At 45.7% G+C, this 23,795-nt stretch overlaps 1 protein-coding gene across 3 annotated transcripts in view; it reads left to right on the top strand.

Moving 5' to 3' along the window:
* Nucleotides 1–23,795, top strand: part of SLC44A1 (solute carrier family 44 member 1) — an 87,959-nt gene that overhangs the window by 20,617 nt on the left and 43,547 nt on the right. For all 3 annotated transcript variants that reach the window (XR_012946847.1, XM_032970770.2, XM_032970769.2), the window contains exons 3-6: nt 9,758–9,900; nt 12,536–12,672; nt 18,333–18,423; nt 22,295–22,458. Coding sequence is in view for 2 of the 3 variants with exons in the window: in XM_032970770.2 (XP_032826661.1) it covers nt 9,758–9,900; nt 12,536–12,672; nt 18,333–18,423; nt 22,295–22,458 (535 nt within the window). In the remaining variant the exon portion in view is untranslated. The remainder of the gene's footprint in view (nt 1–9,757; nt 9,901–12,535; nt 12,673–18,332; nt 18,424–22,294; nt 22,459–23,795) is intronic.

Genomic DNA, 23,795 nt, shown 5'->3' with positions numbered 1-23,795 from the left:
CCTCAAGAGGGTCCTTCTTCATGGTTTGAGTAATAGCTTTGCGGATTGTATAGTCGGAGTAACCATTAGCCTTAAGAGCTTGGTGTACGTGCTTGAGTTCACTGCCTATGTGTTCCTGGTCGGATATGCATTGGGCTCTATGATACAGAGTCTTGATGAGAGAGTTCTTCTGTGATGGATGGTGGTGGGAATCCGGTTTCAGATAAGCATCCGTATGGGTAGCTTTCCTGTAGACAGAGTGGCTCATTGAACCATCAGGTCTCTTTTTAATTAGGACATCCAAAAAAGGTAGCTTGCCATCTTTTTCGACTTCCATGGTAAATCTGATGGCTGGGTGTATGGAATTGATGTGGTCGAAGAATTGGTCTAGAGCAGGCCGGCCATGTGGTCCGATTCATCAAGATTGGGCAAGGCAGCAAAAACAATTATACCCTGAAACTCAACCCCCTGTCCTTATCATTGGAGATGAGTGACATACTTACTTGGGAGTCACCTGAAAAATGATTAGCCGATGGGTTTGGACAGTGTGTAATATTCGTCGAAGAATATCGGCCCCCCGAAGCTCGCGTTGCATGCATAAAATCAAGCGCGCAACAATCGACGTCTTTCAGCTCGTGCGATGCGATGCAACGAGTTCACACGACTCCTGCAGCCACTCGAGGCCGCAAACATTCACCGCGCCGTGTAAAGTAAAAGAAACAAGGTTCTTGGAATTCGATTGCGGCAATTCGTTGAGTCTCCGGGCAGATGAATCATTACTCCGCTACTGAATGGGTCTGTCCAGTGAATTGGGACTCCGAATGTCGTACAATAGTACCCCTCTTTAACAACCACCCCTTTTAGTGACTAATCATTTAACGACGGGCCTCCATAGAGCCCAATGTGTAGTGTATAGTAGTGTATAGTGTAGTGTATAGTCAGAGGATTTCTCCACAAATCTGCCTGTCGCCTGATGAAGCTAGTTGTAATCACTGGCGAAACGTCGTACGCAGATTGTAAATGTTTGTGGCTTTGCTCTCCAACACACCGGTGTGCTGTACTAGTGACGAATTGGCACGTTCTGTTGATGTCACAAACCTTACTAATTGGCTGTGTCGGGTGGTGGCGGGTTTAGCAACACATTTATATATTTATATGATCTAACCCAAAAAACCTGTATTATAGTCTAGTGTATAGGAGTATAGTGTATAGTACCCCTCTTAACGACCATCCCCTGTTTAATGACTAATCGCTTAACAACGGGCCTCCGTAGAGCCCAATGTGTTCGCTTACCAATCATTACCCTGTTAACGATGGGCTGTAGATTAAATATTAATTAATGCATTGATTCTTTTAATATTATGTGTTTATACTGTTGTTAGTATCTTTATGTATTAATATCCATTGTTTAAATATTAGAAAGTACTTTTTTGGGTGAAAAATGGTAACTTTCGATGCTATCGGAACTAATTATAAGCCTTTGACAGCTATTTCCTATACTCGCTTAACGACCAAATCACTTAATGACCGGTTTTGTGTAACTAATTACCGTCGTTAAGACGGGTTCTACTGTACAACTACTTCAGTAGGCCATTGACACCCACAGCAAGGTAGTGGAACCCTGCATAACCATATATTTACCAAAAGCAGATGAGTCGCAATCAGTAAACTAAACTAAACTTTTTTTTTTATTTTACCAGGTAAGGCCCCCACTGAGCTTATATAGCTCATTGTCAGAAGCGACCTGGCCACAAATGAAATCTCAACGAAGTGGCTTATCATGTAGAAACTTATTGCAGCCAAAAACTCTGAACACGTGAAATTGATTCTAATTGTGGAGGGAAAAAAACGGAGGATCCGGAGAAAAATCCACGTGACCACGGGGAGAACACACAATCTCCGAATATACAGACGTAAGGGTCGGGATCAAACTCATGTCTCCTGCAAACCAGGCGAGGTAGTCAGCATCTCGCCATCATGACACCCAGTAGACCTTTGGCACCCATAAACACTTGGGAGATGAGTAGCAACTCCTCCATGGCCTAGCAGTCGCCCACCGGCCACACCGTTACATCAGCTCCAATATAATTTAATAACATTAATAACGTTTATTATGTATATAGTACTTCTCGCGGCCAATCCTTATATCTGTAAACCAAACGGAACCATAAGTATCATAGAGTGCCGTTCATACAAATTGCATTTCACAGTCTTAAACTTGAACATAATTTATACCTATGTAGTGACATAGAAACGGTCACGTAGCAGCATAGCGCTGGCTGCTGGCAGGGAAGGGGATCTGCAGCTTGCAGCAGCTCTGACTGACAGCAGACCACGTGATAGACCAGAGAGGGATGTAGGGGAAAGGTTACGGAAGGGGCACATCGAGAACCCGTTAGTGGGTTCCAGAAGGGGCAGGGGGCGGAGCCAGGCCACGCTGACAGCATAAGAGGGGCTCCGGGAGGGGACCTCGGGGCTGTCGTTTGGAGTGGGATCCCCGTCGTCGTCGCTGTTGAAGATCGTCGCCGTCGTCGCAGTCGTCTTCACGTGATATTGCGCTGCTGGACGGAAGTTGGCTGTCTCGGTTCGGCACCACCGTCAGTGTCAGACGGCGTGTGTTGTGAATTGGCTAGCAACTAACGTAGAGTTGTGTATTAACGAGAGAGAGAAGAGTGTGTACCAGCATAAGGTGTGTATTATGCAAAGGGTGCTCGATTTAATAAAATAACTGCCTCCAAGAACTTGCTTCTCCAAGTCAGTCAATACACCTATATTAGTGGCTTTTGGCATATAGATCCTTGCAAAATGGTTTTATTTTTGTATTATCCGCGATTTTAAATTATCTGCAGCCATCCTCTCCGTCATTAGCGCGGATAATCTACTGTATATGCAAATAAGGAAAGTCTTGGCCTAGATATGGCAAGCTAGGGACCTTTTTCATGAAGTGGAGGCCAAAGTTCAGTGGATCTACAACTTAATCTTGACCTTCCATGTCGACCATCAACAGGTCAAGACACCTTGACATTAGGCTGCCAGATGGTATCTCATGAAGATACCCAAAGCTACTTGGGAGTTGAACCTGACAGGTGAATCACCTACCGCCCTCACCTGGAAACTCTCAAAGTGAAAGGGTCAGTCCTAGTGTCGTGCCGTAGATGGGCCGCACTTACCGCCAGTGGTAGACGGGGCCCATCTGCAAGGGTACCTCATACCACCAGGGGAGGGGCTGCAGTACCAGCCCAAGAGGGGAGGGGCTATTGGGGGCTCAGGACCCCAGACAGCTAAGCCCCTCGGCGCCCCAACGGGGGGGGGGGGGGGGGGGACCGCGGGGGTTATCTGATCCCACGCAGCCCCACCCCTCGATGGGCAAGGGGCATCAAAGGAGACCTCCCCAGCCGATTGGGACCAGTCGCAGCCGAAGAAACAAGACCAGCAGCCAGCTTAGGACCCTGGAACCCCTCGCCCCGCTGTCCTTGTAAGGGCCGGGACGCTGTGCGGGCCTGTGGTGGGACTCTGGGACTCCCGGCCCCACGCCCTTGTAAGGGCGAGGTCCGAGGGAGTCAGAGTCTAGACCCGCACCTTGGCTGGGTCGGGTCAGGGTAGCCTCCCCTAGGGTAATTATAGCGGAGGACCCGAGAGCGTAGCCAGTGTCACGGCACGCTAGAAGTGGGCTGTGTCCCTAGGCTGTAGCAGTGTATCAGGAGGACTGTTGGAGTGCTGTGTTGTAATAAAGAAGTTGCCTATACAAAGTGTCTCCGGAACCCATTACACGAGTATCCCTAATCCGTTACTGGCACAGGCATGTGTGCTTCGGACATCAGCACACACCTTGTCTATGCCCCAGCTGGCCACTGCGTCACCACTTGCTGTCAGTCACCACCCGCGTTTGCTGGAAAATCAACTGAACACCTCTGTGCGTGTTATCGGTGGCTCCCTAATGGCTACAGAGGTCCCAAATGTACCCATCTTGTCTGGTATATCCCTCCGCCACAGCTGAAGCGTGATACAATCACCCTGAAATACGCCTTGCGTGCCCTGGCAGATGAGAATGCCGTCTTGCATCAGATTCTTGGACCCATGGGCGTTTTGGCAGCCTGATGCACCGTTTTGGTTCGTGTCCCATCACCTCTACACGTGACTGCAGAGCTGCACAGCAAGCAGCCGCAATCCGCATCACTGAGGACTGTCCCTTACGACAGGTAGGAGGTGGAATGAGAAGACCGATTGGTTCTGGGTAAATTGGTGGTGATCATTTGGAGGAGACTTGGATATCAACCTTTGATAAGCAAATGCAGGACGAAGAACTCCCCAACAATATTGTGAAAAAAAAAGGCATTTTGACAATTAACATTCAACCTAAAATAGTCTAAGCAGACTAAATCCAGCGTTAGATGCTTATTATTTATTTAAACCGACCTTTTTAGACTACCTTCCAACCTTTTTAGACTACCTTCCAACCTTTAACCCCAAACGGTGGAGAAGGTGGACAGAATGTGAAGGTGGAGGGGCTGTACCCACGGAGACCTCTTGGCTCATGAATGGTGGCGACACGGACTCCATGTCCGCAGCTCCTGGGCCAGAATTAGGCTGTTCCTGGCCCACTGAGACCAGTTGCTAATGGTTCTGAAAACGTAATCATCCCACTTTGAGGGATGGTGATAATGATGGGATGATTCAACCGCTAACCCTGGATCTAGAATCACGACTTTGCTTATTAACGAGTCCAGCACTCTATGTAGCGATATCCATCCAGAGCTTCTAATTAACTTTCGAACAAAATTAGGTTTAAATTTTGATTTAAAGCTTTCGTGACGGCAGTAATTCATATTCTTAGTTCTTTCGGTAAAGTCACGTTGAAGGGAAACAACAAAATAATAAAATATATATAAAACAATAAAAATTCTCACGACGTTTCGACCATAACACAAACGGTCGTCTTCAGGTGTGTTGGTTTGCATAAATTTATTTTAAAATGGCGCATTTATTTAGTTATTTAAAAAATGCTATCGCCACGCGCAGCGATTTGGCAGTTTATTTAGGACTAGTCCATCTATATTCTGAAAAGAGGAGGGGGGAGACGATTTTTTTTATATATATAATGTATGCTGTCTGAAAGCCACTGTAAGCGTGAACAATCAATTAAGACCTGAAATGGTTTATCAAATCTTTCCAATGATTGCTAAGATAGAATCCGAGAAGATGGATTCTGTCTTAGCAATCATTGGAAAGATTTGATAAACCATTTCAGGTCTTAATTGATTGTTCACGCTTACAGTGGCTTTCAGACAGCATACATTATAAAAAAAAATTCGTCTCCCCCCTCCTCTTTTCAGAATATAGATGGACTAGTCCTAAATAAACTGCCAAATCGCTGCGCATGGCGCTAACGTTTTTTTTATAAATAAATAAATGCACCGTTTAAAAATAAATTTATGCAAACCAACACACCTGAAGACGACCGTTTGTGTTATGGTCGAAACGTCGTGAGAATTTTTATTGTTTTATATATATTTTATTATTTTGTTGTTTCCCTTCAACGTGACTTTACCGAAAGAACTAAGAATAAAAATTAGGTTTGCGAATTGAAAATGTTCACGTGTGCGCAAAGCTGCTACCAGCATTATCTATCGCAACAATTTGTGGAGGCAATTGAATATTAATTTTTTTAAGTGAAAGCCATTAATTAGGGGAAATTGAAGACCCCTAGATCTTTGATGGACTTGTGCATGTGGAGACAACACGGCACCACATTATCAGATTCCAGCAGAGGCTGTCAGAACCTCTGCGTGGGCCAGACAAACAAAACAGACCTGTCATTAACCGCACACTTCACAGGCATCCAAATCAACGTTGATGGAGTCTTGGTGAGAGAGAGAGACCAATGGGACATCGTGTCTTCAGAGCCACCCAGGATCTGTTCAAGGGCATCCGCCGATTGAGTTGAACCTCCGAATCAGAGTATTTATCCTGCAGAAATCCGATGAGCTGTGAAGCTCTTTTTCACATATGTCCAATAGGGATGGGTCAGACAGTTATAACAACAAACAATTCATTAAAAAAACGATAACGGTGATAGGTATAGGAAAGGTTAACAAATCACACAAAACTGCCCTTCCCCCCCCCCAGGTTACGGATGTTTGTTGAACTTTCACACCGTACGTTGCCATATGGTTATTTTTCAAAAGCGACCTGGCCGCAAATGATATCTCGACGAAGTGGCTCATCACGTGGAAATTCACAGCACCCAAATACTCTAAGCGCGTGATGTTGATTCCAAATGCGGGGGATGGGGGGGGGGTGAACTCGGAGGACCCGGAGAACCTGGAAGGCCTAGCTGCGCCGTAACTCCCCGACTACTCGCCTGGGTGCACCGAGATAACACGTGTTATGTAAATATATAAAACGTGTGTAATATATATGACTCCTTTGGTCCGCACATCTTCAGAAACCCGCAACTTCCTGACAATTGCAGCAACATTTTTATATCCAAACGGCAGTTGAACACATCGGTGATGCTGTATAAGGAGAAGCAGGAGGGACAATGAATTATTATCAAAGTGAGAAAGTTAGCCAGGAAGTGAGGGCGTTTTCTTTTGTGACATTGATAAAAGGCTTCACGAAGTAGGAATTTAAGTCTTTTTTTTTAAACTACAGTGCAGCAGACACAGGGATAGCATTCAGGCCGAGCGAATCTGACTGTCGTAGGCACAGGAAAAAAAATAAACATCTACGTATGGACTATCAGAGGAGTGATTTCTTCATGTTTTGGTGGGCAGGGAGAAGGGGTTCTTGACCCTCGACGCAGCAGAGGAGAGGGAGCGACCGCCCGTTTCAGCAGAGTTTGACTGGATATGTGAACGGTGTTTTTTCCGCTGAGGCAGAGAACAAATTGTGAGGCGGTGTGCGAGAAGAGAATGGGTCGGTTGGAGTGAGCCCGGCGGAAGATCCTAACGGCATCACCGTTTGGGGCAGCTCCTTAACCACATAGGACAGATTTCGATTTAAAGCTTTCGTAACCACATAGGACAAGTGAGACTCCAGTTGCTGGTGTTGAAGAGAAAAAGCCAACTTCTGTGTCAAGAGTGCCAATCATAGCACCACCAGTTTGCATTTTCTCTTCATGAATGTTTTTACCGTAACTATCAATCATGGCTCGCAACAGGGAAGGCCCGTCAGGGTGCTGGATAAATGCCATTTTTAAATCCCGCATCTGTCGAATTTAAAAGTTCAGCGTTTTAATGTGCTGCGCATTGCTTAGCCGGCTTTAAATTATAAATTAAATATCACATTGCTAGACAGTGTTGGAGAGACTCACGTTGCAAGTAATACATTATCAATAAATAACCCAAAACTTCATCATATGACTCCCAAAATGCACAATACGAAATTGCGTTACTTCTATCGATCAGATACTGATGGATTAAAGTTCAAGCGTAACCTTCCTATCCATGATTGAGGTTTTTTTGGTTCGATCGCGTGAATATGAATGTGTCGTTAAACCTGCCACCACCCGACACAGCCAATTAGTAAAGTTTGTCACGTTAACAGAACATGCCAATTCGTTACTAGTACAGCACACTGGTGTGTTGGAAAGCAAATCCACAACTTTTACAATCTGAGTGCGACGTTTTGCCAGTTATCACAACTAGCATCAGCAGGCGGACAGACAGATTTGTGGAGAAATCCTCCTGTTTCGTTCCTTATTTAGAGGGATAGATGTGATGACGTCACTTGTGAGCCCTTAACGTATGAAGATGGGGGGGGGATTAATGATGCATATGAATTACAATGGGTATCTATTGCCGGTTTAGGTTATTTATATGGTAATCAACGTACATTATGCATGCACATTGCTCTTGTACCTCCTGTTGTTTGTGTGCACTAAAATAGCAGTACCTGTTCTTGTCTGCGTAATCCCCATTGACATATGGTAGGTAACCTGTATAGGCATGCATTTAAACAATGTATTATGCAGTCACACCATCACCCCACACAGAAATCCTCTCATCCAGACGCTCATAAATCAGACTAAGAAAGCGTTGGATGGTGATGGTCTGTGAAGTGACATTAAACATGTTAAAGCAACACTGCAATTGAACGGTTACAATTATGCACAAATCAACAGGGCAAACCCAAATCAAATAACACGATAGTTGAAACTGACAAAGTACTTAAAACCATTAAAATTCCGTACATAGCAGAAGTAACATAAACTTGCCAGATTTGTGGAGAAATCCTCCTGTTTCGATCCATAAATAGAGGGATAGATGTAATGACGGCACTGGTGAGCCCTTGACTTGCGAAGGCTGTTGCGTCACTGGGAGTGGACAGCGCCGTGCAGAGTGGTTGGCCTCATGGCCCTTTGAGATGCAATGCAGGTCTCAAAATGCACAATGGGAACATCGTGAAAACAAAATCGCTCTTATTTACGGAGATGTTCGAGATGCTCACGTACTTTCCACGTGAATATATTGTTTGAGTTTCAGAAGACCCAACTCTGGCATACTTTCTGCAATTAGTAAATGGCCATGCTGTGCCTTTGTGAGAAGTTGTTTTTGCTTCGCCGAGATGAATTTCGCTGGCAAGCTGCTTTGCAAGCTGCACAGGGAGTCAAATAAGTCGCGTGCGTCGACTCCTGTGCATAAGAATGAATCTGTTTCAATTCGTGTGCTTATGGTAATGAGCTAACATGACTCCCGCAGCCCGTGGCCACTGCAACCACCACCGTGTTACAAAGAAATACATTTTTGAATTTCAAACGCTTCCGTGAATCTGTATATTCATCAAGTCATCGAGGGGATGGATGGATTGTCTTACCCAGGGGATCGAGTTGAGCTTTCGATTTTCTTGGGACTGAGGTTCAGAAAATATTTCAACAGTGGGGAAGTGGGAGAGGGGAGGATGGAGTGCATGGTTTTGAGGGGGCCCCAAAAAATATTCCAGGAGAAATGAAGCCCTGTGGTTATACCCCCTTGTGAGAATGCAGCTTTCACACTTTCAAGTGAGCCATTCCCCGACAGCAGAACCATTGTTTACTTTCGCCAGAACACAGTAGGTACCGATCAATAATCCTGGAGGGATGGCAGGCCGAGCAGAGCCTCTATTGAGATTTAATAACCTGCCAATTACGAGCCGAGCGCTTTGAAATCGATAGCGGATTCATTAATAAGAGGCGCGCCCAAGCTTTTTATTTGAGCTTTATTTACAATTCAATTCAATGTCAACTTGTGTGACACCTAAATCCCACTGCAACTCAAGACACTTTCATGAAACTTGGCTTGAAACCATAGTGCAGTCGGAGTAAAATCAACAGTTGTAATCTGGAAAAAAAGTCAAAAGTTTCTCTCCCTATTCAAATGAGCTCGGCGTGCGCCCCACATCCCGGAGGGCATGACCTCGTGGTGTAAATTCCACATTTTCATTGTGGTGGCAGTCGGCCACTGCACACGTGAAGCTGTTGACTTCCAACACCGCAGTACCCATTAATAAAAAGCCGAAGGTGAACTTGTGTTTACCTCCGGCCAGGATATCGAACCGATTATTATGACCCCAGTTGCTGAGACCATGCAGCTTGATCGAGTATTGACGTAAAAATAGTTGACGACGCCGATGATTGTGATGACGACAATGATTGTGATGATGACGATGATTGTGATGACGACAATGCTTATGACGATGATTATGATGGTGGTGGTTGGGGATTGTTAACGACCCTCCCTCTGCCCTCTGTCAGCTGTTTGGTCGTGTCTCGCCGTTGTGTCCCCCCCTTCCTCCGTAGATTTTCGTCGCGGCGTTTTCCATCTACACGGGCGCGGCTTCGCGCCTCATCTACGGCTACGACAGCTACGGCAATCTGTGCGGAACCAAAAACACCCCGATCCAGAACTTCCCCATGTCCGGCCAGGACATGCGGGAAAAACCGTAAGTGAATGTTGTTGTAAAAAATAATGCATAATATAAAAATCACACAGAGAAATGGTTCATTTTTAGTGGTTTAAAAAATATATATTACTTAATTTTTTGTAGCTGATGACATTTTTTACAAACACTCCGTCTCTGTGGGGCATCTTTAAATCATTCAACTGCAGGCTATTATAAATAACTCCCTGAAAGCAAAATGGAATGAATGTGCATTTGCACGTCGTGTACAGGAATACTAATGCTTCGCGTACAGATGCACATCCTGAATTATTTTTAAAGTGTGCTAGATCATTAAAGGTTAGGAACATATTGTATTGCAGCGCGTGAACTTTCATTTTCAGATTTAATCGGGCACACAAACCCTGAATGCTATATTCAACCGTGGCGCTAATTTTTACATTTACGGAAGAGTTTTGTTGATTAAAAAAATGAGAAAGTCTCAGCTGGAGTTTTTATGTGTGTGTACTAGCGTAGTCAACTCATGGCACCTGGGTCTGTCCTGTGACCTGTCAGCGGGCGTTGAGCACTTCACGTGGCCTTAAAGTGCAAATAGCCTGCCACAAGCGCCGTGGTGACGTCAACGCCACTTATTGGCGAATGGCGGTTGTTGTTTAATGCGGTGTAGCGGTTAGCATGCTCTATTACGAACCTTACGACTTGAGATCGATTCCTGCTCACAGCCAACACCAGCAACAATTATCTGAACCGGTCCTGGGCCTCCCCTAGGTCGACTCAGTCTCAAATGAGTCCCTGGTGCGATGTGTAAACATCGCCACTCGGAGACAAAGGCGGCCGGGCGTGGTGTTGGCCACCCACCCCTTCGTGTGCCGTGCCGGCCTTTATAGGTGCTCGCTAACAGCACTTGCTCCCACAGTCTGTTAAGGCTACACGGGGGATCTTTTTTGGTGAGTGTTATATCGTCTTCTGCAGAGTGTGGCCTGTGAAATAAAAGATGTTTGGATTGTCTGACTTTACAAGTGAGAAGTCGTCCCGGGACAATGTGGGGCCCCAAAATTGCGCTGTAGCAGAGCATATTAAAATGCTCATTAAGTATACAAAATTTGGCAGGCTTACAGGTAACAAAATATAAACAAAAAATCTTAAATACGTTAGTGCTTTGTTGGAGTTGAAACAAACTTTTCCATCGGTTTGTTATCTGTCCATACGTGATGAAGGTAACACCGGGGGGAAGAGCGAATTAATCTCAACAGGATGTTATTAGTTAGAGGTTGACATGACCCAAAAAACCAGTTGGGTACTTTTTCTCTTTAATATCAAAGCAACATCATTTCACGGCAATTCGACAGGTGAGATTAATTTCAATATAATCGCTCATTTCACCTCCAAAAAAATCTCAGCTCCTCATTCCAAGATGAATTGCCACCACCAATGTGGTGTTTTTTTACCACTACTCCCATTCCACGCACTGGTGGACTCCCTGTAGACTCACGTGGAGCAGGTCCCACAATGCACCGCACGGTGTAGGAGTCGCTCTCCCACCTTACGAGTGGATTTATTATCGATTGTTGCGTTTGGGCACGTCATGATCTGGCCAAATTTGTGTCAAAAGACCCTCCCACCACCCGACAGCTAAACAGAGGAAATTGTCACGTGTACAATAAAGGACACCACGGTGTATATGAGATGTTAACTACCTCGCCTGTTATACAGGAGGTCGTGGGTTCAATCCCGATCCTGATGCCTGTATATTTTTTTAAGTTTGAATGTTCTCCCAGTCGTCTCGTGGATTTCTTAAGGGTCTTCCTGTTTTTCCCTCCATATTTTGAATCAACGTGCGTTTAGAGTATTTGGCTGCTATAAATTTCACCATCATGAGCCACTTCGTTTAACTATAATTTGTGATAGCCATATCACTTCTGAAAAAGCTATATAGCTCAGTGGGCATTACCTGGTAAAATAAAAACAGGGTAATAGTTTTTAATAGTTTTAGATTTTGATGTACCGATGGTTCAGCTCGCCAATTAAATTGAAGAATGATTGTCATAACCAAATGTATTAAATAGATATGATGCTTCGCTTGAAACTGCATCAAGCATATTCAGGAAAATGCAGGGAGCTCGAATTAAATAAGGAAGTCAGAATAACTTTCACCTGACCCAACTTCTTAAATATATGTCACGACATCATAGCAACCACTAAATAGATTTAAACTAGATATTAGCCACTACTAAATAATTAATTGCAATTTATTAACATTTATCTGGGCCAGTGACGATTTTTTTTTACAATTTGTTCTAACCTTATATGAATGATTCATTATAACTACTCGTGAATCCATTAGCCTGTTACAGTTGTGGGGACTCTAAAGTGAGACGGAGTTGGCGTGGCTGTGGGTGAGCGTCGTGGTTGTGGGCGAGTGTCGTGGCTGTGAGATCAGCGTCGAGGCTGTGAGGTCAGCGTCGTGGTTGTAAGAGTCGTGGCTGTGAGGTCGGCGTCGTGGTTGTGAGTAAGTGTCGTGGTTGTGGGTCAGCGTCGAGGCTGTGAGGTCAGCGTCGAGGCTGTGACACATCCTCGGTATCCCGACTACAAATAAATGTATTTTGTGCGGTGCATCTGCCTTGACCTGGTGAAACAAAGGGCCCCGAGGTGAGCGTTTGGCCGGCGTGCATTGCAGGTTCGTATTCTTCCTGGATGCGTGCAACCTGGACCCAGTGAAGCTCAAGTTCCGCTCCATGTCGCTGTGCGTATCCCAGTGCCCCGAGCGGCAGCTCTCCACCATGCAGGACGTGCGACACTTTGCCGACAACAACAGTGAGTCCCTCGCGCCATTGGCTGCATCGATCGCCTTGTCACATGGTTCCTCCTTTCCGGCAGTCCGGGACTGGCCGGAGGGCAGCAGTCCGTAGGGAAAATTCCTGGGTGGGGGCCCCGGTCCATTCCGAGGGCCAGTGGGCGAGTCTGTGTAGTGAAATATCAAATGTGATTAGAGTAAAAGAATATATATCTTTTTCTTTTATCACCTCGAGTGCGTTACGCTTCATTGTTCATTTACGCCCCTCCATTTGTGTTTTTGTGACCCGGCCCAAATGGGCCAATAGGATCGCACGGCAAAATCGCGCTCGTACGTCGCATCACAAATCTAACTAAATATACAGTGTGTCGCACAACCCATTTAAAAAAAAAAGATTTCCAATAGCCCAAATTTTGTGCCGGGGTGTTTACAAATGCCTGGGCCGATTTTTAGTCCCAGTCCGTCACTGCTTTCCGGTACGTGCGGCAGCGGTGGTGGCGTTGCACGTGGCCTGTAATGCAGCACCGTGGAGGCAGCGAGGATTGTTGGTTCGCTAACATGTTGCGAAGGCCTCCTTGCGGTGGGTGTCGAGGTGCCATACCCTGGCTTGCCAGGAGAAGGCAAAGTGGGGGACTAATATAATCTGTTCCATATTTGTGGGGTCGTGTTGCCCCTTTTGCACACTTGCGTTTTTCTCCGGATGAAAACATCTTAATATATAGAGGACTGCAGAGCTCGGGAAATTGTTGGCGCCGGCTTATCACCCGGCTGTCTTCCAAGCCTGTCTCTGGTTCTTCCAATGAGCCGTTCCGGAGCAGCCCCGAGCCAGCCCTGTGCCGCTTTTCCACTGCAGAATCCGAGCCGTGCCGCTGACGTGACGCGCGACGAACGTGTGGCATCGGCGTCACACGTCAAGGTTTCCTGCTTGGAACCCGAGCCAGAGTCAGGTTTCCATGCGAGGCCAGAGTTTAACGGATTGGTTCTGGCTCGGCTCTGCAAAGGAGCCAGTGGAAAACCGCACGTACCGTGAGTGTCCTGCACTCGCCTGGCTCGGGTGTGCCAGTGGAAAAAATGGTTCCATGATTGCTGGTTGTATTGTCTAGCCTGGACTGGCTATTTGTTAATTAAAGGTTTCTGCTAATGTAGCCACCGCTGCCGATAACAGTCTGTTATTTTCGTGGTGTTCGGGCTCAAATTTGCGGTGGTGAGGTCATGGGTTCAATCACCACCCTGACGCCTGTTGTATATTTGGAGTTTGCGTGTTCCCGCCGAGTCTTCCGTTTTTTCCCTCCGCATTTAGAATCGACACGCGTTTCCAGTATTTGGCTGCTATAAATTTCCACGTGATGAGCCTCTTCGTTGAGCTATCATTTGTGATGTGCCAGGTCGCGTCTGAAAAATAGCTGTATAGCTCGGTGGGCCTTACCTGGAAAAAATAAAAAAATAGTAAAAAATGAAATAGTTTCAACTTGCTTAAATTTTAAGATGTGAGCTCGGTGACAGGAGGGCAATGGCGTAAGAGGCCATCGAAGGTCTTGGCAGCACCAGTCTGAGTTCTCGATCTAGGTATGGTCTGCAGGCAATCGGAGGTTCGCCTCGGGTTTCTGGGATTTTTTTTTTCACGGGTGGAGAATGGCCGGTTTAAATCCTGAGCTGATTTTGATTTAAGAGCTTCGTAGATGAAGACCGCCCAGTGAAGGTCTCTACGTAACTGAAGCGAGCTGGGATTAGCTTCGTAGAGTAAAGCTCACGGTGATGAGTTCTCAAGGGGCCATCTAAGGTGATCCTTGGAGCTGAATGATGAAGAGGATTTTAGTTGAAATTCTGGCTGGGAGTTGACTGAGCCTATCAACCCTCTCCGGTGGGAACGGCGGGGTCAATAACTCAAGTACCACATTGTGAGAAGACTCGGCCCCTGCCAAAGTAATGTGGAATTTCTACCACTGGCTCAGGGCTGTAAACATGAGATGAGCAATGCTTAGATTGAAAACTAATTTCTTTAGAACTGATTATTGTGTTTGGTTTCTTGTCCCCCCCGCACCTCCGATGACCACGGTTGGCTTACGTACGGTGCGGAAGAAGTTCAATGTACACACACACACGTACACACAGTGTCGATGCGAGGAAGCAGAGGGAGGAGTGGCTCTTGAGCAACTTCTAAATTTGAACAGAGATTGGCTGCTACACATTAAAAATAACACATCGAGAGAGTGGGGTGGAGTCCCAGAAAACGTAATGTATTTTCAACATACAGTACATGCATTCACTTTGAGAATGAAATCACTTTGACTTTAGACTTTTGAATGGTTTTAAAAGTAGGTGCAAAGATGACAATTTCCCTCCGTTCACACGCACGCACGCACGCCGTGACCCATTATGGGCACGACACACGCAGTGCGACATTACGGCGCGGCAGAAAGGGGCTCATGGGGCTGTCATGACATTTTGTTGAACAAGAATCATTAATAATGGCACTTCACTGAACGGACGGAGAGATCTCAGAAATTAACCTCGCGCCTAAATGCGTGTGATATAACTGTTTGGGATTATATACATGTGTTTTGTCAGTCCGTGTTTAGAGTTTGACAAAAAGTGGTATATCCATTATTTTTTTTTTGGCTTGCACCAAGTCATCCCTCTGTCGTATGCATGTTTGTTCAACTCCTTTTGCACTGTACGTAGCCAACCGTGCTAATTGCAGGACCACAAACTAAACACAATAAAAGCAGTTCTCGAGAAATTAGTTTTAAAATTGCATCGCTTCAGTGGCTTCTTAATATCCAGACGGGCTGCAGACGCGCGCATGAAAGCGCGCGATGCGGTGACCGTCTTTGTTAGCCAAAAGCCGCCGCTACGAGGATAAACCGGAGTTCTAGTGATGGTTTATGCTTCTTGACGAGACCAGCAAGGTATTGTTACTTGCCATAGGTCAAAGCAACTCGAAGGCAAACGCAGTGTGGAAGTGTCTGATTACTCAATGCAGTCGGTGGACCGAGACGGCCTTTTTTGTATTTGACGGGGAAAGTTTTAAGACGGTATTCGGGGGTTGTGCGTGTCTCGCTTTCTGTTTGCGAGCGACTGTCTTCCGAAGGCCATGAGCCACAAGGGCAATTTTTAGGGGCAATGGTTGCCGGCAACCAAAAGGCACGATAACCACGAGGGACTGTTGCAAGTTGGCGGCAACGAGCCAACTGGTCGTTCAGTCATTGCGTTGTTGCCAGTCACTCGGCAAATAATTTGCTTCCCTAAGAAGAAATCTGTAGAGTCGTAAACGTGTGGCAATGATTACTGGTCACTGCCGGCCCTAAAATTGGCCCAAATGGATAAAACTATAAACTGTAAACTATTGTTTATTTTACCAGGTAAAGCCCACTGAGCTGTATAGTTATTTTTTAGAAGCAACCTGGCCACAAATGATAGCTGAACGACGTGGCTTATCACGTGTGGAAATTTATAGCATCCAAATGAATATGGAGGGAAAAACCGGTGGAACCGGAGAAAAATCCACGCAACCACGGCGAAATAGACACGCAAACTCCAAATATACAGGCGTCAGGGTCGGGATCGAATCCGCGACCTCCTGTATACCATGCGAGGTAGTTAACATCTCATCCATCCTGGTGCCCCAAAATCACGGCCCTTGCTATGAAGCCTCCACGCTCCCACTTGCAGTCCCATTGTAAAACATTGCAGCGTAGTATCCATCCACAGTGCTACACATATCTCAAGAATAGCAAACACATTGTTGAACAAATGTTTTGTAAAAACATCAGAATCAGAATCTTTATTGATCCCGGAGAAATTCGATTAGCTATAAAGCCCTTTTTTATTTTTACAGTTTCAGTTTTCATTTTTATGTATTAGGTATAGCCCTGTGAGCCATGCGGCTCTTGACTCGGGTGCAACCGCAACAAACAAAAACATGAACAAAGAACATCTTAAAGTGACTACGTGCAACAGAAAAATCCAGGAAAAAACATCAAAGTCTTCCAGAAAAAAAGCACCGTACATCAACGCTGTGTGCAAAAATCCCAGTGGGATGCAAGTCAAAAATAACAACCGTAAGACAACACAGATGTCCAGTCGGGGCTGGTCAGAAAGTTACAGCAACAAACAAAGCACAAACACCATTGGAGTGCAAATCATAGGAAAGGAAAGCAAGTCACTACGAATACATGCATAAAATAGATAAAGTGTGAAAGTTTGTAGATGTAGACATTTCAACGGCGTGTGTGTCCACTGCAGACCCGCGGACTCGCTGTGCTTGCACCAGCACCGCATGCATTGGGCATGAGTTGGACGGATACTCTCGTGAGTAGTGCAGTATCTTTAGTGGTCTAGCACAGGGGTCGGCGACCTCCGACTCTGGCGTTGCGTGCGGCTCTCTTTTAGGACTCCATTGCTTCTCTCCCCCCCCCCCCCCCACTGGCTCAGCCAGTGAACATGGCAGTCCAGTTAACCATGGAATTCCAGTTCACCATGGAAGTCCAGTTTACCATAGAATTCCAGTTTACCATGGAATCCCAGTTCACCATGGAATCCCAGTTCACCATGGCAGTCCAGTTCACCATAGGAGTCCAGTTTACCATGGAATTGCAGTTCACCATGGAATTCCAGTTCACCATGGCAGTCCACGTCACCATGGAAGTCCAGTTCACCATGGCAGTCCAGTTCACCATGGAAGTCCAATTTACCATGGGCAGGGTGGTCGGCAACCTCCGTCTCTTGGAGTCGCGTGCGTCTCTTGAAAGACAGCCTCGTGACGTTATTTATTATGGACCACGCCGTCTCGTAATCACCGGAGTGCATTGCGGCTCTTGAAATATCAAGGGGTTTCTTTGTTTGTTATCGTATTCGAAAAAAAATGTCTCGTTGTTTTCGTTGCTGATCCCCGATCTAGCATCGGCTCATGTTACATTGCATTAAACGAAAAAAGTCGTTTTCTTTATTGAGTTAACATTTGTGGATGTGCTCTTGCCCTCCTCCACTGCTAGCCCTCCCTTCGCCGGCATCTTTGTCGGATGGAAAGAATCGTCGTTTGTCTTGAGTCGCGCTATTTTTATCGTGCACAGAGGCCCACGGCCCGTGCCCACGGGCGGTCTGGCTCTCGAAGCCGTGTTATTCTGCATCCATCAGTAGCCGCGAGATTAGTGGTGGGGGGGGTCCCTTTTTGAAGCTGGGGACTGATCAAAAGCTTTGTTGTTTTTCCTGCCTCAGCGTTGGGACATGATTTGGCTGATTTAGCCCAATCGCGACTGTCTCTCATCGGCAGAGGGGAAAGACATGACCGCCCGATTGTGATCCTGGCGGTATTCATTTAATCACCGCTCAAGCATCAGTCGGCTATGAGTTCTGTTTGACCCCCAGGGTCTTGTTAGAGGCCTCACAGGCAGGTTTCCTGGCTCCCAACTGCAGGACCCCCTTGACTGTTTAAGAATAAAAATGAAATTCAAATCAAAAGCACATAATTATTCCGTTAATGCCCCAAGTGATGCACGGCATTGCGAGTGGATGTTATCTTGATTGTTTACAAAAATGGAAGCGAAAGCGGCGTTGGCACGTGATGCAACGGAGTCGTAACGCGAGCGTTAAGAACACCCTTCAGCTGGCCAATTCTGTGCTTAAGGTGGCGTGTGTGTTGAAAGTGTTTTTTTTCTCGCGTGTGATTTATTATTCGCAGGTTCTAGCCTCTGCGATTACTCGGTGAAGCCTGCCGATTACAAAGACATCCTCGCGGGGAGCACTTGTCCCAAGCTGCCGGTGCCAGCCAGGTATTGAGTCCACCATGATGCAATCACCACGCCTGTTCATCGTGCTTCACAGCCGTGCCGAATGGCAATTAAAACTGAATCTCTTTTTATTTTACCAGGTAAGGCCCATTGAGCTTTTCAGACTTTTTTCACAAGCAACCTGGCCACAAATGATAGCTCAACGAAGTGGCTCATGTGGAAATTTATAGCAGCCAAATACTCTAAGCGCATGTTTCTAAATGTGGAGGGGAAAAACCGGAGGACCCGGAGAAAAATCCACACGACTGCGGGGAGAGAGAGACGCACAGCAAACTCCAAATATACGGCAGGCGTCGGGGTCGGGATTGAACCCGCGACCTCCTGTATACCAGGCGACGGAGTTAACATCTCATTATAGATTTACGAAGAAAAGAAGGTCAGGGCGTGTGTGGGTGCGGCTCTTCACTATGTCATATATTCCACTGAGCCCGTGATTAAAATTGCACGTTCCCATAACTGGGGCCAGTCTGCACGTAGGACACCCCCACTGTTGACCTCCTACGAGGTTGTCAACCTTCGTATTGACCTCAGTGATGATGGGGCTCAATTTAAACATGACGGTAGAATGCATGGGCATGTAGACATTTTTGTCTACACTTTTAAGTGGTAGTTCTATTTGTGCTGCTGTAGATATTTCAGATCACTTTGGTTGCGGTGGCTTCACTCCCATTCGGAGAGGTTGACAGGTCATATGCTGGTTTGGGGTTTGGGGTTCCTTCCGCGGTTGTTAGATGTCAGCAGCAGATGTGCTTTGGAAAGACTGGCTCTCTCCCCCCCCCCACAATACGTGTTTGAAATTTTCAACGCTGGCTCAGGGCTGCCAACAGTGATGAGCCCTGCTCTCTTGCTTCATTGATTTAAGATTATTGTACAGCTGGAGCATTTAGCTTATTTAAGTTGCTTAATCGATTACATGATCACAATTGATTGCTTTCATTGTGATCGATTATTACTCGAGCCCTTGAACAAAAAATGGCAGGCACCCCCGACATACTTGCCTTGCGAAGGCATGAAACCCACCTTGTACAAGCCACGCCAAGTGTGACGTGGCCCTGCCAATTACCGCCCATCCAGCGGCACACTTGGGAACAGGTAAGACTTGATTTTGTTTCTTTTTTGGTCTGATCGGATTCGTTGAGCACTCGAACCGAAGATTGGTACAATTAAGCCCATGCTATAATCAAATAACCCAGCTGTAACTTGATGACTAACATACATATAAATTGTACTTTTATTTTAGACAATTGTAATGTTTTGATTTAAAGCTTTCGTGACTGCAGGGATTCATATTCTTGGTTCTTTCGGTAAAGTCGTGACTTTACCGAACCAAGAATATAATTGTAATGTTCATGTTGACGTAATTTTCGGAAAGTACTTCCAATATTTGAATACACAACGTTTGTTCGCAGCGGAACATTACGTCTTAAAATTTTCTGCTTCTCAATAATGTTGACATTTGACACGTTGAAACACTATGTGTTGATTTGTTTCATTCAATATTTGGGAGGTGACTTTTGCAATTTTAAACAAGTTTTGATAACTGGTTAGCTGATATTTTAGAAGTAACATAATTCCACATTCGATATGTGATCCTTTCTTTGTTGTTTCAATTTAATGTGCCAAGATTTAACAGCAAGATACCACAACTGTAGACTTCATCGCTTGATCTACATGCATTGGCTGCCCATAAATCACTCTAATATCAGTGGTTCTTAGCCTGGGGTGCATGCACCCCCTGGGGATGCGAGAAAGTAAATAATCAAAATCACAAATTAAGCACAGGCACATAAGTACAACTACTTTGTTTCGTCAAACCTATGTATTTATTAACATTACACATTTAATGATTGAGAACCAAAAGGTGAACAACCACTGTGCTATAACCTTGCATGATCACAAGCTGCCAGCGAGATGATTAAATTGTTTTGCTAATTTCTATTCCATTAAAGTAATCGTGGAACGCAGTACTTAATAAATGCAATCTGATAAAAAAAAAATTAAGAACTCGGATTAACGATAGCCCACCTTTGGGTAATCTCATTACAATTGCGTGACGTTGCTAGCCCGCTTACTCCGCAGTTCTGCTTTGATTCCACGCGGTGCATTCATTAGGCGCGGTATTGCGAGCGGCGTTTGTTTGTTCGTTTGTTCGACTTAGCGCTGACACTGACGGCGGGGTAATCTCCCGCTCGCCGTGTCGCGCCCTTTTTGCCGGGCGGCCCTAATCCCGTCGTCGCTTTTTGGAAGCGCCGCGCCGTGCCGCTCGTTTTTTTTTCGCCCTCTCCGTTTGCAGTCGCTCAGAAAAATGCGATTAAAGGGCTCATGCCAATATTCTGCCACATTCCCAAATTTCCTTTAGGCTGTTTTTGCCTCGGCCTGCTTAGCAGCACGGGGAGATAAGCGGCCAGCGTAAAAGGTCACAACGGCATCCAATTTGCATTTAATGGTTCTGTAAAAAAAACATGATTCATTGCGTGTCGTCGGTGATGGTTGGCAACGTTGCGACGGCTGCCGAGGGTTAAACTTTGGCCGGCGTTTATCGGGGAAATTTTGATTACCTTCATTTTTTGACAGGCGTGTGTTGTCATCTCACAATATGCGGGCTGCAGAATGCTTTGTAGAAACGCTGTCAGTGGCCTTAAATACCCCCGCGTCCATCGTAAATTGTGTTACGGTGGGGTTGTATGTTTCGTGCGTCACTTACATGTCGTGCATGCGCTCCTGCATTGCTAATTTTATTTTCAGTGCATTGGCATCAGTGCGTCATCAGGGCCATAATATCGTGCCAGTGCTATCGTTGCCTCGGCTGTCATATCTGGCGCTGGGTGTCGCGCGCCTGTAATTCAGCACTTTGTAGGCGAGCATTGGTGAATACGCCGTAGAACTGTCAAACCCTCAAACCCCCACTGGGCTGCAGGGTGGCTGGAGGCAGTCGATTTTTTAATCCGTCTTTTGCGGAAGTTTTGGGTGTTTATCCCTCACGTCGTGTATCGTTCTCTTGGTACCCCAGTTTGCGTCCACGTGCAAGACGCTCGTTAAATGGAATTTGCCGCATGTAATTCGAGACCGTTCTGAAAAAAGGTCTTTAAATTCAGAGAGGCTTTCCTGAATTAAGGGCATTATTATTATAAATCCCACACGGCATTCAGCGATGGCTGCTGCCAGCTCACAAATTATACCAGTCAATATGATTTGTTGCGTAGTCATTTGAACATCATTCATACCTCTGGGATGGGGGATCGTTGTGATGTATAAATTCTTGGCAGAGATGGTTTTACTTCTGCGACCGTGTTGACGCTTTTTCAATGCAACCAGCCTTCTTCTGGATTGAAGTCTCGCCACGTCACACCAATACACACTCCAATCTCTCCGCTGGCTCCCAGTCTCCAGTCCCACTAGATCGCCGACAAAATTGTCCTCGCCCTCTTCAAGATCGCCCATGGACTGTCCCCCCTCATTACTTCTCCCCGCTCATCTCTACATTTAGAAACATGCATTTAGATTATTGTTACCGCTATATAAGTTTCCACGTGATGGGCCGCTTTGTTGAGCTATCGTTTGTGGCCAGGTCGCTTCTAAAAAAAAATAATCTAAAAGCTCAGTGGGCTTTACCTGGTAAGATAAAAAATTGTTTAGTGTTATTTGTATATTTTTTATAGTTATTTGTTTACCTTTCCTATACTTTGCACTCACATCACGTTTATGTATGTTTGTTGTTGTAACGTTCTGTTATTGTCCCTCCCCCGCACCTCCAACTGGCGCAGTTGGCTACGCACGGTGCAAAATAACTGCAGCATGCACACGTACTTGCGTCGTTGTTGTCACCCGTCCCGTGCGTGGTTGCCCTCGGCAGCAAGCCGGTGCTGCACCGCTGCGTGCCCACGAACATCACGTGCTTCATCAAGTTCGCCGAGACGGTGGCCGGCGTCATCAACAGCAATGACATCTTCCACAAGGTGATCAGCGGCATCATGAACAGCAAGGACGTCATCATCGGCCTCTGCTTCCTCGCGCTCGGTACGAATCGGCGAGGAGACAACAAGAAAGGTGTCCCCCGTGTGGTCTCAACAGACTTTTGGGGCAAGTGCTTGTGAACCGAGCGCCTGTGAAGGCCGACACGGCAACAACGTTCATCGCACGCACAGTGCCCAACGCCCCATTCGAGAGCGAGGACTCTGGACAACTTCCAGGTTTTAACAATTTCACGAATAAAATAATGACGTAATGAAGTTCAATCTTTCCTGATGATTAAATAAATATTCCAACGAACTAAAAAATATTCCCTGATTTATTGCACTCTGGGATAAGTGTAACGTTATGTTAATGTTCTGAATTGCTCGTAGAGCAGTAGTAATTGTGGCACAATCTCGCAGCACTTGAACTTTATACAGGAAGCTACGCGAAACGCTCGTGAATGAAATGGGCCAAACGTCTCAATGCAGGACCCTCCTCCTGCATTGGACTCTGTGACGTTCTTTCTATCGACGCCACAGTTTGCCCACACACAATCCAGACGGAACACTGCATTAATTTCCCCCAAATTTATCTGTTGGAGCTCGAAAACGCGTGTCTTTTCAAGGGCAGCCACTTGCAAGAAGCCAATTAAAAAAGTTTTCACAACTGACTCCCGGGGAGAAATGACTTCTCACTAATAACTCGAAAAGAGCTGGCGTCTTAAGTGAATCCTGACTTAAAGCATTCGTGACTGCAGGAGATCATATTCTTTGGGTCTTTTGGTAAAGTCCTTCGTAGATAGGTTCAAAGAAAATAACAATTTATCTTCAACAATTTATTTCCTTTTAACCTATCTACGTGACTTTACCGAAAAACCCAAAGAATAAGTCTAAAGTGAGTTATCTTGCCAAAAGGAATTGTGCTTGCAATGCGTTTAAGTTTGTGTTGTTTACTATATATTATAGACTGTTAATATTATCAAGTGATATATTCAGCAAGATATTGACATGTCATTTACGGAGCGTATATCGCACTAGAGCATTCTTGAAGTTAAAAAAGGTTTGTACGTTGAACTTCTATCGTGGATAACTTGGACAGCTTAATGCATTGAAGAGCATAGATTGTATATGCTCTGCATGGTAATGATTAATTAATTAATTGTTCATCCATGACAGCCTCTGAGTGTCAAGACTCTTTTGCAGGAAGGTCCTACATTAAGATGTTCAGCCAATTCCTCTGTGAGGAGCGTATTGCCCGTGAGTTCAAATGTTCTTAATTAAGTCAATTGCCAAAAACGCCAGGCAAAGCTAATTATGACGCTGGTTAAGGTGTTTTTCAATCCTCTAGATGCACGGAAGTCGATATTGGCTGTTTAACGTGATGCCGATTTTAACCCTTTG

Source organism: Petromyzon marinus, chromosome 44 (assembly GCF_048934315.1).
Source record: "Petromyzon marinus isolate PM22_M1 ecotype Great Lakes invasive population chromosome 44, UKy_Petmar_22M1.pri1.0, whole genome shotgun sequence".
Lineage (NCBI taxonomy): Eukaryota > Metazoa > Chordata > Hyperoartia > Petromyzontiformes > Petromyzontidae > Petromyzon > Petromyzon marinus.
The sequence above is the reverse complement of the archived record's forward strand: the minus strand, read 5'-3'. Positions and strand labels throughout refer to the sequence as shown.